Here is an 18132-nt window from a genome sequence, read left to right as displayed (position 1 = left end):
AAGAGAAAAATAGAAGTTTTTACTCTTCTCTTTAAGCTTTCTCTCTCTCAATGCTTATTTTCCTTCAAGTTCGTAATATATACCACCCTTCTCGTATTACAAATTATATATTGAAAGAATATCTTTGAGTTTTCAACACAAAAATTTTAGTTATCGGATTTTTCTAAAAAGAGAAATTGACATTTGAAACAGTAAAAATTAGACAATAGAAAAGTTTAAAGCAACAACGAAAAACTTCAATTTGCAAGATAATTTGTGTCATCAAGAACAAGATTTTATATAGAAAATCATTTTCCAAAGAAATATTTATAAATGTATTTTCTAACCTAATAAATTGTTTCTCAATCTGATGTTTTTAGAGTGAGATATTGATATTGGAAAAAGCAAAGCTCATGTTGAAAACTGTTGCATATGGAGAGCAGAATCTTAAGTCCAATTTCTTCCTTCTCATTTCTAGTTGCTACTTTTGTTTTACCCAAATCCTATTATCATTATAGTAGAGGTGGTGGAGGGAGATCCACTAACCAATATTTGGGTGGTATTTGTCTATTTCAAGCTGGGTTGTCATTAGTAATCGGGGAAGATGGTAATTGATGAAGGGCAAGAAGAGAAAGTAAAGAAGGCCCCGTGAAATGGTCAAAGCAGCTGCAGCAGCGAGCCTTGGAGTGCCTGTAGTTAGTGTCTGGTGCATCAGTTGTGTTGCAAGATCATGTATGAGGAATTTGAGTTTCTCTCTTCCCCCCAGCTCGAAGGAGAGATGCTCCCTGACGGCGGTTTGATCTTGAAAGTTCCTGCAGTTTATGTTACAAGATCATGGAGAAAATAGATGCTCCGCCTACTTATCCTTGTTGCTTCTTGCCCAGGTGTTGGGTGGGTAACTTGGTTTTGCGGCGAGTTTTGCAAATCCAAACCTGTTTCCTCGCCTCATTCTTACATGGTCGCCCATTCCTGGATTCATCCATGATCGCTTCTATCTTTTGCAGAACTTTCTTATCCTAGAATTAAAGAAAACTTGCAGAACTCTCTTTATTCCTATCACCTAGTTAATTTACTTAAAATTTTCTACATATTTGAGGGATGGCAGGTGGGGTCCAACCACTGAGTGAAGGTGGTGGTAGTAGGTCGTTGCTTTAACCTCCAAGAAGGGGGAAAAAAGCCAGGCTCGTAATCCAATTCATAAACCGTTAGGGATCGATGGAAAAGATGAGCAAGCATGGGAATTTGCAGAGGGAAAAGCTTAAAAAGCAAAGGGGTTAAGTCATTATTCTAGTCTGGGGGAAGGGGCAAAAGAAAGGGAAATAAAGGGGTGGGAGAGATTCCTGAAGATAGCAGCAAAATACCTCGCATTACCCTTAAAAACTCTGGTTGGAAGCCCAAGAAGAAAGAGAAAAAAGAATGAAAGAAAGAGCGAAAGATAAAGAGGGAAGAGACAGGAAGGTGAGGCTTTTGGCTTGTTAGATCCCTTGTGCAGAAATATCAAAAGGGTCTTTTTTAGGAGGCAAATCGCATGTATTGTACCTTAAACACTGCCACTATTTACATACTTTCTAAAAGCTGAATATCCCATCCAATTCCTTCCTCTTTCTTCTCGCCTCAAATATACCCAATTCTTCCTTTTCTTTCTTTCTTCATCTTCTTCTCTTTTCTCAAGGTGAGTACATAATACACAAATCTTACCAGTACAGGTACCCTTTGTTTGTTTTTTTATAGTAGACTGATGTAAATTAACTCAGCTTTAGAAGATCCCAATATGAATCAAAATCTGTTTTAGGATCTGAACCCTCTCTTAAAGTTTCTACTGAATTGAGTCATCTTGGTATCTCAAGTTTTCAACCCAGAATAGAAATAGAGCTCACCAAAGCTGCCTGTAGTACAAGAGAACTGTAGTGAAGGAACTATTTCAGAAGTGTCAAGGAGTACTGGAGCATTAATGGAGTTTTGGAATATGCACAACCACAATTCGAGAAAAAGCCTAAGTGGGCGCTGGCTGGGTAAATGATAGCACTGACACACGGGCTCCCTCGTTCCCAATCCCAAGCCCCCACCTCTTTGCTCGACCATGCACAGAATTTAAGAAAGCGTCGTTAAGAAAAAGACCTCTGCATCCAAAGACCTTCTTCTCTCTCCCCCCAACGCGTTGACATTGTTGTCCCTTCTTTTCCTCCTTTCACCTGTTTCTCGTTTCTTTTGCTTTACCACTACAGCTTCTCTTGCCTGCATTTTCAACCATCACTCAGCTTTCTGCTGCTTGCTTGATGCTTCCTTGCCGATTGTAATTCTGAGAAGATTATTTGGAGAACCACTGGTACGTGAATGACCGTAATGCAAGCATCTCCACACTGAAGCATGCAATCATAAAATTTCTTTTAATGGTCTCCTAATCTCTTATTATCTCTTCTTTGAGTAGTTGTAGTCTTCTTTTCGAAAGAGAGAGAGAGAGGAGCCACACACACAAAGAAGAAAGACAATACAGGGTATCAACAGTGTATGTGCTTAGAGTAGAGTAGAGTAGGGTCCATCTAAGAGAAAAAAGAGAATGAAAGCATTTACGCATGTCTCTGGAATATTCTCTCTAGTCTTTTTTAACTCGGGTGGGCCCATACATAAAATGTTGACATATGGGTCCCCATAAAAAAGAAAAAACTAAAAATAAATTACCCAAAATTAAAGAAAAAAAAAGAAAAGGAAAATAGAAGTTCAGGGTGGCATTATTGTAATTTTATGGGGGGATATTCTTCATCTTCGACTCCTTTTTCTTTTTCCTAGTTTTTTTAACAGTCTGTCCAAGCTTGAGTCTGAAATCCGAAGGTGGGAGCTTTCATGGCGGGCCCGCGCTCGTACGAGAAGGAATCCAGGCCTATTCCCATGCCGGTGAAGGACAGCAGCTCTCGGACGCAGACATTGTCGCTGGCGCTCTCCTCCCCTGCCAGACCCAAAAAATCTCTCGTCATCCCGTCCTTCCCATTCCTCCACGCGTCCAGATTCTGACCCTCGATCGTCACGCATGCCGGCGATATCCTCCCGCCGGCGGTGATCGGCATGTGAACGCCCATAGATGACGGTGCCAAGTGGCCGCTGACTGCACCCATTGTTTCAGCTTTCTGGAGGAGTGCAGTCGCTGACAGCGGCGGAGCCGAGGTGGGCGGTTGGTTTTGGGCATTGAACCGATTGATGAAGGCCGGATGGAAGTGGGCTCCCTCAGATTTGATCAATGGCGAAGGCTGCGTGTCCCATGGAAGGGAGAGAGGCGCATTTGAAGGCGCATGGTAGAAGACTGGTGGGAGAAGAGACGACGATGGGTTTTGCGGTAGATGGAGAAGAGCAGGCGGCTCTGAATCTCTAGTCATTACGATAGAGTTTGCTGCTGTTGAAGCGAGTGGAGTTGTGATGGGTAAGGGAGTGGAGGAGAGTCTTGCGCTTTCCTCAGCCAATGCATCACAGAAGGCTCTGTGTGTCACAAAGCTGTCCTTTCTGTTGGACACACATGCAAAGGTGTTAGTGAAGATACAAAAACTAGAACAGACAAGAACAGTCAGAACATCTGAAAAAAGAGAGAAGAGATCAATTGAACGACTATGAAGTTAAGAAGTGGGTCAGGGAAGTTTGACCATCTCCCCGTTGTTTTCCTTCTCTACTGCACATCAGTCTAACAATGGTGATCATCTCTTTCATGTAAGAGATGTTAATCAACTTTCTTGCAAGATCTTGTAATCTCTTAAAGAAACAAGAAATAAAGATACAGAAGAAAGAAACGCCAATAAAGTCCTGCATGCAGAATGGGGCCACAGATGAGAAAGGCTGATGAATACAACAAAAGCTCACATTGATTACAGGGAGAGCTAGCTTGCTGGATCATACTACCAAGCAGAGAAAAAAACACAAAAGGGGTCATTACACTTTAAAGAACTAATAAAGGCTTCCAAGAACTGAGGATTGAGTTGTTTTAAGAAGCAGGAAACCATAAAAGAATGGCCGGTGTACGAAATGATCTTGTGAGAAACTATTCATGAGGCAGAAAAAAAAGAAAAAAAGAATGGTCTTGCGAGAAATGAATCAGAAACACAAGCTACTTCGGAAAGACAAAAAAATGTAGATGAAAAAAGTAAAAGTTTTTCTGTCTTCAAGATTTTAGAAAAAAAATTCCACTGCACTGCTAGGAGCCATGCATGGAGAAGATGCTTCAGATTTACAGAGAGTTAAAAATGCACCGTCGTTGATCTCTAAGATATGGCTACAAGTGGCAAATTGGTCTGCGTACAAGAAAACAAACAGCAGTCTGAGTTAGTAATAGACAGACAAACAGTTTGTTTGTTGAGCCTCGAAATAATCATCAGTTTCAGACTACAGGAAATATGAGTAAAGGGAAAAAACCAGAAGATCGAACGAGAACTGGGTATGAAACTGAAGTTTTTGAAATATTAATTTTTCTTCCTCTAAATGAGTTAAAAAGGCTAGTATTCTTCCTCCATTTAAGGCATCTTATCATGCGTAACTGATAGATGCATTTAATTCTTCCTATCTGTCAATGCATTTAATTTACAGATAGTTTCATGCAGCAACCTGTTTTTACACGAATCCGACTAAGAAATATTATGAGTCAGACAAAGCAGGAAGCCATTGAAGGTTTCAGAGACGACTGAGGATTTCCTGCAAAAGAGTAGACTTTCGAAACATGAAACTCTCACTTTCAGAAGAAGACTTAACTGGTATCGATGAAAAGAGGGAAAAAAAAAAAACCACGGAGAGATGAAACTAAAGGAAGAAGAAAGGACCGTTTAATGAAACGAGGAGGGTACCTAGAGAAAAGAGTCCCGCAGTCGCATCTGTATTCTCTCGTTCCGCAGGTTTTCACATGAGCTTTCCAATCAGATTGAACAGCATATTTCTTCGAGCACTTCTCACACTTCCACTTCTTTTCCCCGTGTTTCCTGCAGAAATGTTTTTTTATCCCAGTGAGATCGCCCAGTGCCCGGGAAGGGTGGTGATGAACACAGGAGAGCTCGGGGCACACATAGACTCGCTTCCTTATCATCTCCTTGCTGTTTCTCTGCTTCAATTTCCAAGGAAGATTGTGACCTCTCCTATGCAGTTGAAGATTCTGATCTCTCTGGAACCCCTTGTTGCAGATCTCACACAAAAAACGATTGGTGGCCATTAGAGACTTGGGTGACAAGGCAATCACTTCTGAATCAGGATCTGCAAGTAATCCCCATGAAACAAGATGAAAAGACAAGAGGGTCGTTAATCATTAAAGAAAGTATTATAAATGAATAATCGTAACCGGACCTGGGTTTCCCGGGAGATTTCTCTTCTTCTTGATTTTCTGCTGCTGCTCCTGGGGGGAAATGGCGGTGAAGGTGGGGTTGAAGCCAGTCAAGTCATGAAGCTTAGTGCCGGAAGAAACACTAGCCTCCTCGGAGAGGGAAGTTGAGTTGGACATGGCCGCTGGAAACATGGATGGAGACAACAACAAAGGAGAAAGAAAACCTAAGAATCTGATTTCTTGTCTCTGTAAACCCCTAAACAAGCACTTCCAAACCTGAGAGAAGGAGATAAAAACAAAAACTCTAAACGAGAGATATATATAATAATGATGTACAGCTCTTCTTTTGAACAGGTGGCGCTGATATTAGTATCAGAAAGACATCATTCAATAGGTGGCTAAAGTAAATCTCGTGAAGAGATGATGATGGGCGCTTCCCTGGCGTCTCTCTCTCTCTCTACAGAGTCGCTATCTGCTCCTGGTTTTGCTTGTCTGGGAATCACTGCTGCAGCAAAAATAGGCAAACGTCTTTCCACCATGCAATCCAGTTAAACATGGAAATCAAACAACCCCAGGAAAATTTTATCTGACCCATCTTCTCTCTCCTTTCTCTTTTCGTGAGGAAGACAGAATCGAACGATTTCAGAAAATGGGTATCGCAGAAGCAATTGTTTTATCTGAGATGGTGATGATTACAGTGGCTGACTAAAGAGGAGGGTTGGCAAAATAGACAATTATTTGATTGAAAAAGCAAAAAATCCCACCTAAAGTAGCAGGAATTCTGCAAAAGTAGAGATAAATGGATTAGACCGACCCGAGGCCAGGAATCCCCCACCCCACCCCTCTTCATAGATTCATCGTCAAATCCATTGTTGATTGTTTCTCCCTCATGTCTGCCTCTGTTACTTTCTGTCTTTTCTCTTTGTTTACTTTCTCCCTGTTTATAAAACACCCACCCCTTAAAAGGACCTTGATTTGAACTGGAATGTATTGATTTTACAGTGAAGCTTAGACAAGGCTTAAAAGAGCTTCGGTAAAGCTACTCAGACTCTCACAAAACCTTTTCTAAAACCCCCCACAAAGCATACATAATTGACCCACAGATTGATTCAACTGCCTAAAACCTTCAGCAGACTCCCTGATGCATAACATCATTTCTTTTCTCTCTTGCCCTTTATTTCTCCCACTTTCTTTATCTTTAGTCATATTGTTCTCCTTCCATGGACCTTCTGGTGGTGGTGGTGAAAGTGCAGGAGATGAGGCTCACCCAGAACCCCACCATGGGGGAATTTTGAAGGCTTCCTATTCTTTTCCTTTACTTTTTCACATTCCAAACCAAGCCCTTTTTCTGGGACTATAATGGCCATCCCACTGCATCAAAGCACCGGTTTTACAGGCCAGAGCAAAGCAAATTCGTGGGTGGATTTGTAACTTCCATTTACAGAGAGGATTCTTCCCTTAAATGGTAAGCCAGGATCCTACCACCATGGCAGTCTTTTTGGTCCCACTTAGCAGAGCAGCTCAATTCAGGTTTTGTTGACTGCAGTGTGTTTTCAGCTCAGTGAGGGAAGCATTGCATGACTCCGTAGAAAAAAAACAGTTCTGGGAATCCAATGCTGGTGTCCTCCTCTTACTTCCATTGATGGATCTGTTCAGAGCTCAGAATCAACTCTTGTCGGTGGAGGCACAAGTGGAAGAAAAAAAAACATGGGTTTGCCGGATTAATGGATTTCATTAAGGATGGGTGAGCTTTTAGTGTACCGGATTAACATACAAGTGGCTTTCAGAAGCTCTAAACTCATCTCTGAAGGTCCCACTGTAAACAGGAGCACGACTGATTTGTTTGACGTCCCCGGGTCCTTTCCCATAATTTAACCTTTAGTAGGAGAAATGGAACTTCACGAAGTGACATGGAAGTGTTTCATGCCTTGCAGAGAAGTCATCACAATAATTCAGTAATCAATATCTATGACAGTTGGATGAGAGAAACAAACTGAACTGTTTCAGAGACTCTTTTTCTTCGTTTAAGAGAATCTTAAATCCAATCTTACCACTATTCTTAGATACTAATTCATTCTCACAAATTTTACTTGTTAAAATTCGACTAACCCACTATTCTTAGATACTAATTTCATTAGAAATATGATTTATAAAGCATTAATTGAGTTTGAGAAAGATTGGTGTTGGACGAAGAAGAAGAAGAAGAAGAAGAAGAAGAAGAAGAAGAAGAAGAAGAAGAAGAAGAAGAAGAAGAAGAAGAAGAAGAAGAAGGAATTGTTTGTCGAAAGACTAGTTAAAAATGTTCTAACAAACAATTTCTTTTAACTTAAGTCCTCCTTCTCGAATAAGTTTCATAAGTCTAAAAAAACTAAGTTGAAATTATTTGTGTCAATTTTTAAAGGTAAAGGATGTTTATTTGTGTATGTGCATAAATGTGTATCTGTGTCTCTATATATCGATATTAGACAAAGAATAGGTTTCATTGAAAAAGGAAAGAGAAGATGCCCCTTTTAGACTTCGTATAGATAATATCACGTATTTAGCTAATGACGCAACATATTACTTATATCGTCAATCCTATATATATATGTGTGTGTGTGTATAGTAATAGTAGAAAAGAAGGGGCTTCGCGGAAGAAAGGAAAAGAAGATGCAACTCTTCATCGACGTGACATGTCAATTTAATGGTGAGCCTATATCAAATGTCAAAAATTTAACACCTATTCATGCCCATTTCTATTTTTTTTTTACAATTTTAAACATTTTCAAATTATTCATTATTTTGGTAGGGAATTAATTCATTATTAAAGAGCAAGGGATATTATAAGACATTATATGATGTATTTGTTATGTATTTAAAAACAATAAAATATATATGATCATCGTACATGTCGACTATTCAATTCAAAATTCATAGTAAAATTGGTCTAGGGTTTAGGGTGGAGAAATTGTTCATGTCCCAGAGGGAATTTGCAATAGATAGAAAAGGAGAAGGCGAATTAAGTGGAAAATGTTTCGCTTTTGCTAATTAGAAATAATATGTAAAAATTGACCCCAACTAAGTTTTAAGTAAAACTATTTTTTTATTATTTAAATATTATTTAAAATAGTCTTTAATTCATTTTATTTTATATTATAAAAATCTAAAACAAAGTGAGATGCTATTGGATGAATCTTGAAGTTTCTTCCTCGATGGAGAAATAGTAGGGAGGGCAAGGAAGGTAGTTCTCTCTCTCTATTCCTAGCTGATCAAATATTTAATGTTACGTAGCATGAACATCTCTAGCTATTAAGATACAAAATAATGTTAATTCTTTCTAAGGATTATTTTTTACTTTTTATATTTTAATGTTATTTTATAAAATTCTTTTGATTAGTTGAAGATTCCGAAGTCTTTCATCAAAAAAAAAAAAAAAAAATTGTTCACCAAAGGGTGATTGAATAAATAAACAATTAACAGAACACATTCTATCCATTCTGGATGAAATGGGTGATAGAGGAAAGTACAACATGAACTGAAGGAGTAACTGAAGAACAAGACGACTTTCAAATTTCAACTATAGATCGAAACAGTAGATGATATCAATAACAATTGATTACAACATAAAAATGCAAAACCCTTCTTCATCGATGTGAGAGAGATATGGATACAAGAGGATGCAAGTCTGCAATCTGGTGAACAGCAAAGCCAGCGTCAGTTCTGCAGAGCAGTTGGAGTCTGTCATGACTTTGAAGATCCCACTCCCACGGACAAGCTTCTGACTGCCACCTTGACTGAACCCACAGTACCCAGTTGCCTCATCTCAGGGCTAAGACAATGGCATTCATCCTTGGAGCTCTCCTCTATCTGCACCCCAACATAGAAAGCTATCTGCATATAAAACCACAGCTTTAGATTGTTTCTCCTCTCACTCTTTGCATCCACATGCAATCCCATCAATTTGTGCTCTCAAGTCTGTTATCTACAGAAGCAACTCAACAGATCCAGTTTCTTGTTATAGCTAAAAGATTAGTCTTAGTTATAACGAGAAAGCATATTGCAAAAGGTTTTTATCATCTATTATTAGTCACTGAAGTTGGAAGCCATATTCTCTTACTAGAACGCAAGCCATTAGTATTGGAGCTTTTCTTGCACAAGCCACACTTTCCAAGTTTGTTATCAAGCTACTATGTCAGATTTAGCCAAGTTTATTGTGTTAAAAGTTTTATCTTCGTCTCCTCAGTTATTATCTTCTCTTACATGAGCTTCCTTAAGTATATATAAAGAAGAAGATTATAATAAAATGTGACTCAGGCAAACTTATTAAAAAAAAAATTACCTTGCCAGATGCGTTTCGAGCTGGGGATATACGGAGAAGGTTCCAGAATGAGGTTCCATCTTTCCTGAAAGTAAATGTAGCCAAACAGTCACAAATATGGTCCAAACAGATAATTTATTTCAATTTCACATGGGTCAAAATATATACCACATGAAGCAGACTCATCCAGTCTAATTACAGAAGACTCATGTTAGACCATTGGATCATCAACTAAATGACTATATTGGCCATCCACATACAAATATTAGCAATCGGATTACCTTAACATCCCAATCATGGGCTTATACTACTTAAACATAAAACACCTATTTCTTGCAAAAAAATGGACCAAGTTAACAAAACCATCATCACCAATCTACGGACATACGAAAAGATCCCACAACTTCACACTATCCTGAAAACCTTAACGGTTCTCTGGACATCCTCCTTGGTCGTTTCCACTGCTTCTTAGTTTCATCCATAAAAAACATTTCCCACTCAAACTTCAGGTGAGAGAAACAAGCCATGCCACTCAAATCTACCTTCATATATGGTAAATATAACGTCCATTCCACTGCTTCTTAGTTTAATCCACAATAACATTTCCCATTCAAACTCCAGGTGAGAGAAACAAGCCATGCCACTCAAATCTACCTTCATATATGGTAAATATAACATCCATTCACCCTGTAACTTCCATATAATTGTCCAAACCTAACTGCGCAACTTTGTGAGAGTTCATACTTTTCTGAGCTGGCAGATGTACTCACCTGTAATTCAAAATACGGACTGTACAAAGTTGATGATGTTGAATACATTCCCTCATCTGCAAGAAAAAAATAGACAAGTTCAGATTGTATACACTAAAAGATTAAGAACTTCAGGACCAAAGGTCAATAAGTTCCATGACCGGACTCAGAAGTTACCTGAGATGAAGTTTCTAGATCTGTACCAGGTCCACATAAAAATCTACAGTTGCGCCCCAATACTTCTTGTTTGGAGTAGCCTAAGAAAATAGAAAAGAGTATGTAAACTACAAATTTGGCTACATTTAATTGCAAAGTTTACTCAGACCCTGCTTTGTAATTGATAATACTGAAACAAAAGCTAAGTTTCTAATGGTAGGAAGTGGATAGACAATGCACCAGAGATTACATTCTTATACAGAATGAAGACAAGTTTAGTGAGCAGGACACTTAACAAGGCAGGGCCGATCTCACAGAGTAAGGCTCTTATGTGAGGTAGCTAAGTGTTCAAGCATTACATGTGAGATCCGAATCTACAATAATAGTCACCAATGCAGTATTTCACCATTATCAAGACGAGTTTCAAGATATTAATCACAAATTCTATTCTGTAGATGTAAAGCACCTACAAGTAAAGCACATTTTCAACCTAAATTGAAATGTTTCACCAGGATATTGTGCCTGATACTAGCCAGGCAGACTTGTTACTGTCAGAAGGACCATCATGTTTTACTGAAATGGACTTCAAGTGAGTGGATCCACACTGAGTTGGTTGCAATAAAAATTGCCAAAAGAAAATGAGAACCAAAAGATATGTATTAGTGGACCAAAATTCTGCTCCTGGATGGAAGTTTCAAACTGTTGGCCTACGATAGACATGGTGATTATGTACAAAACCTAGACCAAGGAGTACCAATAATATACATTGGCCATCACAAAGGATCTCAACCATTGTGTTAACCTAGTAATGATCAAATTTTTTAGAAGAGAGAGCACATATGTTCGTCATTTTCAGCTGGTACAAGCAGAGCACAACACAATCCATGCATGATGAAGCTTGAAAGGTGGGTTATACTGCAATAGCAGGCATTACACAACTAAGCAAAAATGGACTTTGGTATGCACCTGTTAAATTTAAAAAAGCATCACTGGCATAAACAATGGGCATGTCAGGTAAATGTGGATCAGTCCTGCACAATTTCACAAATAAGTGAAAAAGGGAAAATTATCATAACTATGGTTAAGGTAATAAAAAAGAACTTGTTAACAACTCACAATACAAAGCTCTCTTTGATTCTACCAAGAGATATAATTAAGGCTGAACCAAGTGGGACAGTTCCAACAGGGTGGCATCTCTTCCCACAAACAACTTTTCCTGTTAGTTCGCTATAGTGAGTGAGTACTGATAAGATGTTGCTAACAGCTGCTGCTGCTTTTTGTTTCTCAACTTCGCTTGCTTCACATGACTCTTCAGCTTCCAATCCTATTAAAATATTTAAGGGAACATATCAGATGTTTGTATTGGATTTCAAAACAAGAGTTAACCGCATAACTGCATCTGGTTCAGCCCAAGGGTCTTTTCAAAGACAAAAGTGGACCTTGGATGATAATTTCACAAATGTCTTTCTAAAAGTACTATCAGACTCACCAATTATGTGGTCACTAGTGCTACTCATCAAATGGGATTGTGCCTAATGAGCCAAGTACAGACCAATGCATATGAAAAGTAATCATGGATGGTCATTTTCAAGAACAAAAAAATAGCCAAAACAAAAGATAAATCGAGAACCAAAATTTAGCCTCAAAAGAACAGGTAATCAACAATAGAAGAAGAAAAATTTAAACACAATGAAAGTCTCAAGGGAAAACCTTCAAAACATAACTGAATTGTAATAGAATAAATCAAACGTAGCCTCAAAAACAGATCTTTATCATAAACTCAATGTTTTTGATTGTTTATATGACAAGAACACCAAGCAGCAGAAACCTAAGGATCACTATCAGCGAATTAATAAAAGATGTAGTCTATTGCGACTGGGATACAAGTTTTTTTTTTCAATTTCAAGCAACCGAGAGCTACCACTAGTGAATTGTGAACTTCATAATTTAGCAAGACTGAACAATATCCAAGACCAACCACTATCTAAGCAACAAAGATTGAAATACACACCAAGAAGACAGGCCATGGAATTTTTTAAGGCACTCTCCTTCAGTTAATCACTAAGAAATTGCGATCTGTTAGACCCGATGACTAATTTGTAAGGAAACAATAAAATCTCATCCTTGGTAATATTTAAAAGTTTCAAAACACCAACCTCTATTATCTGAATCCACGAAAGAATCCAAACCAGAAGCCCGCCCGACTTCTCCACTCAAATCCAAACACACCTCCCTCCTGCAGGATCCCAGTAGAATTCCATCCCCGAAACAACCCGATCTCCTCCTCGAGCACCTTCCTATCGGCACCTGCACCCCGATAAAATGAGTTACCCTCCCCTCCTCCTTGCTGAAAACCGGACAGAGACGAAACAATATCCAAATCGGGGTTCCGTCCTTCTTGTAGTTCAGCAAACTAACCTCCATGCCCGCCTCCTCCTGAATTGACTCCCTAATTTCCAACACTGCTCGTCGGCTAGTTCCAGGCCCTTGGAAAATCCGACTATTCTTCCCAACCACTTCCTCTATCGAATACTCAGACATCTTCGAGAACCCCCGACTCACAAAAACAATCGGATGACCCGAGATGGTGGGATCAGTGATGAGAAAATTATCGTCGATATCGTCGAGCGCGTCGAAGACCCAATTGGAGTAGCGATCAGTTAACGAGCAGCTAATCTGGGTATCCCAACTCCTAACCATTTCCTCCATTATTACTCCCCTCCCCTCGCTTTCCTTGAATACCGTAACGATCTTATCGGTCGTCACTCCCATGAGCGTAAAGGCCAATAGCAGACGCTACACTCTGCTGGTCAGATAGCTCCAGTGCCCATTTATCACCGATTAGCTTCCTTCCCCTCCAACAAAAAAAAGAAGAAGAAGCAGAGACAGGGAAATCACGAAAGAGAGAGAGAGAGCGAAGAAACGAACATCAGTTCTACATGTCCCCTCATCGTCTTTGTATCACTAGTTGTCTAAGCCGACTTGATTAGTAAAAATATCAGCAAATGAAAGCGAAACGAATGAAGGAAAGTCGGCCGTCAGTCGTTCTTGGTGCAACTATGGTCTAAAACAATTTGTCCCCGATATTTCGGCAGGTGAAACTACAGCTTTTAAACGAGTTCTCCACTTGTGCGAAACCGGATGGTGGAGCTGAGCAATTCAATTCGAGACAGAAACCAGAGGTTTTTCCCCTTTTCGGTGTTCCAGAGAGAGAAAACATAGGACACCACAGGGGGAAGGTGGTTATGCTTTCGCTGTCTCTGAGGTCCCTGTGGTTCCGGTGTTCTCTATGGGGTAGGTTTCATCCCGCCCATGCAACCATCCTCTCCTCTGTACGTGGGACCCACGTGTCACCGTAAGTTTTTTTTATACAGTGGCACAATGGTAAATTAGGGAGATGAAAAAATGCCACCAAAAAAGCACTGCGACAGCGTTGTTGTAATAGAAATTTGGGAAAATGAGGTCGGGGTTGCGTGGAAATCTTATCCTGCCACGTCCCTCTCCGCTCGTGAGGGACTAAATGCCAACCGTGACACGCGCCCTACGCACTAGAGATGACTTGAAGCATCCGGCGGCTTCCGCCGCGTCTGCGGTCGTTGTTCTCCGCGTCGCGTTATTAAAATAGTAATATTTTAAAATTTTGATAATTTAAAATTTTATTTATTTATTTATTTATTTATTTATTTATTTCTGCCCAAATTCCTCGGAGGCTTCACAGGAATGAACGATTCTGATTTCGTCTTATCTTATGGGATGTGAAATCTCGTACCTGTACCTGTTGGTCATTCATCCCCAGGATTATTCAGTTGTACGGCTGTGTCTCCATGCACCTGGGCCCACAGTTAGCGTAAGAGTTATTTTCCTGATTAGACGTGAAACGTGGCAGGTTTCACTGTCTAAAACCGACAGGTCAGCCGGATTTAACTATATTCCCTGAAAATCGAGACGGATTGTTAACCATCCAATGGCACACAGAACCCCTAATCTCTCGTCTCTTTGTTAATAGTAGTCACCCTCTTGCTCTCTTCCGCAGCTTGGCTCTGTTCCATGCGAGAGAGTTCGTCCCTGTTTCCGTCATCGAAATGTCAGTTTTCTATCCCATTTTCTTCAATTCTAGGGTTTCGAATTCCCTTTCATCTTGCATCTCAGAGTGCTAGTCTTTCTTTTGTAGCTTTTTTAGATCCGTGTGTCTGAATTCTTTGTTCTGCAATTACAGAACGTGTGATACTCTCTCTCGTCTTGTCCTCGATTAGTCGTCGCCATGGTTAAGGAGAAGGTTCACATTAACATCGTGGTCATCGGCCACGTCGACTCCGGTAAGTCGACGACGACCGGTCACCTGATCTACAAGCTCGGTGGGATCGATAAACGTGTGATTGAAACATTTGAGAAAGAGGCCGCCGAGATGAACAAGAGGTCCTTCAAGTACGCGTGGTATCACCATTGATATCGCCCTCTGGAAATTTGAGACCACCAAGTACTACTGCACTGTCATCGATGCCCCTGGTCATCGTGATTTCATTAAGAACATAATTACAGGTACCTCTCAGGCGGATTGTGCCATTTTGATAATTGATTCGACTACTGGTGGTTTCGAGGCTGGTATCTCGAAGGATGGTCAGACTCGTGAGCACGCGTTGCTTGCTTTCACCCTTGGAGTCAAGCAGATGATCTATTGTTGTAACAAGGTATAGCCTTTTTCACTGGAATTATTCTTGTGAGCAATCCATCTGATTATTATAATCCTTTTATTTTTACTGATAGTTAGTGGACTTATATGCATCGCTACCTAGGTGAACTTATGTGGGTGTGGTTTGGCAGATTTTACGTTAAAATTGAAATATTCACTTCATGTTTTCGCTTGTATGATCATTAATGCCATTCAATTGTAGACATGCTCAAGTCCCATTGTGTATTCCTTGTGCAGGGAAAGTGGGTGAAAAAATTGACTTTCTCTAGGTTATTGAAAAACATGTCTTATTGCATTTGGGAATCAGGGTGATTTGTTTCACCGGGAAACTCAGGTTACCTATTCTCGTCTAAAGGGTAAAAATGAGTTTTGCTTAATTTGTAGTAAAAATAAATATAAAACATGATATGATTTCACTTTCTATTAAATGAAGTGGCATCATTTTCTATATTGACGTTTGGTTGCATTAATTTCCATAGAGAATTGAAGTGGCTTGAATTTATTTACAATGATAACATTAGAAAAAATTAAATGAGCTCATGTTTTTTATTCTGTTGAACCGTCACTAGAGTTTGCAAGAAGCCGACACCTTGAAACTCTGGTTCTATGTACCCTTCTTTATTTGCTTTAGTTCTTCTCATCAGCCAGCCTACCTAACATTATTTTGGGTATGGGTGGCATCGAACCGATCCAGTTTGCGAGCGGCTTGAGCTCAACTCGGTTCTGGCTCGGTTCGATTCGATTTATATGGAGTTCGAGATCCAGATGAGGCTCGTTTAAGTTAACGAGCCTAGCTCGACCGAACCATGGTTTAGTTCGAAAACTCGCGAGCTAGTTTGTTAAATTAATAAGGTCCCGGGAGGCGGGAGTGGGAGATCTTCGACTCTTCGAGTTCGAGTGGAAACTCTTCGTCTTTTGTTCTCTCGGGAATCAGGGGGAACAGGGAAACGGCGTTCGGCAGGTGGCGATTGAGCGAAAATGGGGGGGGGATTTTGTTATCTTATTTCTCATTTTCCCTCGTCAATTTCTTTCTCTCAGTCTAAGTCTTCGATTTCTTCCTCCGAATTTCTTCGGCACTGATGGAAGTGACAAAACAGAGGTAAGTTCTTGAGATTCTGAGTCCGCATTGTCTGCAACTGCTAGAGTAGAGTCCGTTAGGAGCCACACCTAGTTGTTGACACAGAAGAAAGAAAAGAGACGAAAGTTTTAAAAGGAAAGTTCTTTGCTTGAGGAAGAGAATTTGGTAAAAAAGGAGATAGGAGGTGGGAATTTATGCCATTTAATTTTTTCATCAATGTACACCGAAAGTTAAAATAATTTTTTGTAATGAAGGCTAATATGGTCCCAGTGGATAGAGTAAAGCGGACAGAAAGAACCCACAAAGAGAAACCAAACGAGCGAAACCGGTACAAAAGGATTGTCCCAGTCAACTGGGTGTTTGGCGTTTAATTATCCGGGTTTATAGATGGACAAGAAGGCAATCAAGGGGAAGAAAACTGATCGGGTTCGGTAACCATCCAACACCTTCTGAGCCCAACCACTTGTCTTCTTCCCTTGTCTCTCTTATGTCCCTATTTGCTTCTCTTTTAATCTTAATCTTCTGTTTTTTTTCGTCGTTGACATAACAGACTAACAATGATTTTTTTTTTTTCATTTTTATCTTATGTATTTCATTATTTATCTTCGATCTCGCATTAAAATTGCTATGGACGAATGCCTCATGCTATTTTAAGAGCTTCTTCCTACTCATTTCTCAGAGGTAATGACTCTCACCCTACTGTTGATTTTTCTGTTTTTAGCTCTTACTGTTCTGTTGATTTTTCTGTTTTTTCATTGTATTATTTTGTTGGGCGTTTTAACTGTTTGCCAAACGATTCGTCAATCCTCAATAGTCAACACTACTAGATATCTGTAAATTGTAGTTTAATCATGTCGTGTTTCAAACTCTCAATTACGGAGGAGACATCAACCATTTTATATTGATAATTGCAAATTGATATTGATATTACAATGATGTTTTTGTGTTTGATTATTAAATAAAGTTTATGCATAATTATGCAGCTTTTATAAATAATTTTATGCTGAGTGTATAGATAATTTCATATATAATTTATTTGATATGTTTTTTATGCAAAGTCGGCTCGAGCTGAGTTAAAATCATTGGGCTCAAGCTCGATTACAATTTTATTTATGGAGTATTTATGGAGTATTAAGAATTCCAATATGTTTCTTTCAATGAGAATTGACTATAAGTTGGAAAGCTATGGATGAAATCAGAAATTCACTCTTCTGTCAATGTTTACTATTCCTTTATTTCATTTCGACTGAATTAATGAGGAGAATATCTGCCTTGTAATTATCTTGTTACTTTGCTATTACTAATTCTTGACAGTTACTTTGTGAGACCCACGGACGTCACTCTCGTGGTCCACCCTTCATGTGTACATGGACCTGCATGTGTACCACCACCCTTCAAGTGTTACACGGACCTGCATGTGTACCACGACCCTTCATGTGTTACACGGACCTGCATGTGTTGCAGGACATTACTTTGTCCTCTCTAACTTGTGGTAGGAAAATAAAAGACTTACAAATATTTATTTTTTTGACCGATTTTATTGCATTTGTGCTACCATAAGAAACAACAACAAAAAAAATAATTAATGGGGGTTTTTGGTTTATATTAGAACCAAATTAATTATTTATAAATAATAAAATATTTAACTAAAATAATTTTTTTTGTTTTAACAAGAAATATTTTATGACATATTTTCCCTAGAATAAAATGATTTTTTTATAAATAATAAAAATAAAGTTGAAGTAAAAATTAAATAATTAGTCAATAGTCACTAGAGACTCCTGATTATCTTATTGGCGTCTCACAGTGTGACCCTTCTCAGAAACTCTCAACAGTCCTTTCAGCCACGCTATATATTAGAACTTTGGGTGGCAGAGAGTTCATCAGGAACGGAGGCAA

The 18132-nt window shown here is 39.2% G+C and overlaps 2 protein-coding genes across 2 annotated transcripts; both read right to left on the bottom strand.

Moving 5' to 3' along the window:
• Positions 1-2637: 2637 nt before the first annotated feature.
• LOC137948526 (protein indeterminate-domain 12-like) lies at positions 2638-5534 on the bottom strand. Its single transcript, XM_068794609.1, has 3 exons — positions 5287-5534; positions 4797-5196; positions 2638-3471 (listed from the first exon to the last, which is right to left on the bottom strand). The coding sequence occupies exons 1-3, from the start codon at positions 5453-5455 to the stop codon at positions 2772-2774; spliced, it is 1269 nt and encodes a 422-aa protein (XP_068650710.1). The 5' UTR covers positions 5456-5534; the 3' UTR covers positions 2638-2771.
• A 3226-nt stretch (positions 5535-8760) lies between these two features.
• Positions 8761-13614, bottom strand: LOC137948610 (protein TWIN LOV 1-like). The gene is made up of 7 exons (XM_068794706.1): positions 12622-13614; positions 11582-11789; positions 11432-11496; positions 10487-10566; positions 10331-10386; positions 9582-9645; positions 8761-9133 (listed from the first exon to the last, which is right to left on the bottom strand). Exons 1-7 carry the CDS (start codon positions 13235-13237, stop codon positions 8984-8986), a joined length of 1239 nt encoding a protein of 412 aa, XP_068650807.1. The 5' UTR covers positions 13238-13614; the 3' UTR covers positions 8761-8983.
• Positions 13615-18132: the final 4518 nt, after the last annotated feature.

This window comes from Aristolochia californica, unplaced genomic scaffold (genome assembly GCF_029961685.1).
Source record: "Aristolochia californica isolate CCGP_79_NKW_82.1479 unplaced genomic scaffold, dmAriCali1.0.hap1 SCAF_13, whole genome shotgun sequence".
Classification (NCBI taxonomy): domain Eukaryota; kingdom Viridiplantae; phylum Streptophyta; class Magnoliopsida; order Piperales; family Aristolochiaceae; genus Aristolochia; species Aristolochia californica.
The sequence above is the reverse complement of the archived record's forward strand: the minus strand, read 5'-3'. Positions and strand labels throughout refer to the sequence as shown.

Excerpts from the sequence above, each read along its gene's own strand:
- LOC137948526 (XM_068794609.1), bottom strand. The coding sequence starts at position 5,455 with ATGTTTCCAGCGGCCATGTCCAACTCAACTTCCCTCTCCGAGGAGGCT. Across the intron at positions 5,197-5,286 it reads AAATCTCCCGGGAAACCCAG|ATCCTGATTCAGAAGTGATT; the intron begins GTCCGGTTACGA and ends GATTACTTGCAG. Across the intron at positions 3,472-4,796 it reads TGCGGGACTCTTTTCTCTAG|AAAGGACAGCTTTGTGACAC; the intron begins GTACCCTCCTCG and ends TGTGTCCAACAG.
- LOC137948610 (XM_068794706.1), bottom strand. The coding sequence starts at position 13,237 with ATGGGAGTGACGACCGATAAGATCGTTACGGTATTCAAGGAAAGCGAG. Across the intron at positions 10,387-10,486 it reads ATCTAGAAACTTCATCTCAG|ATGAGGGAATGTATTCAACA; the intron begins GTAACTTCTGAG and ends TTTTTCTTGCAG. Across the intron at positions 9,134-9,581 it reads CTCGAAACGCATCTGGCAAG|ATAGCTTTCTATGTTGGGGT; the intron begins GTAATTTTTTTT and ends TTTTATATGCAG.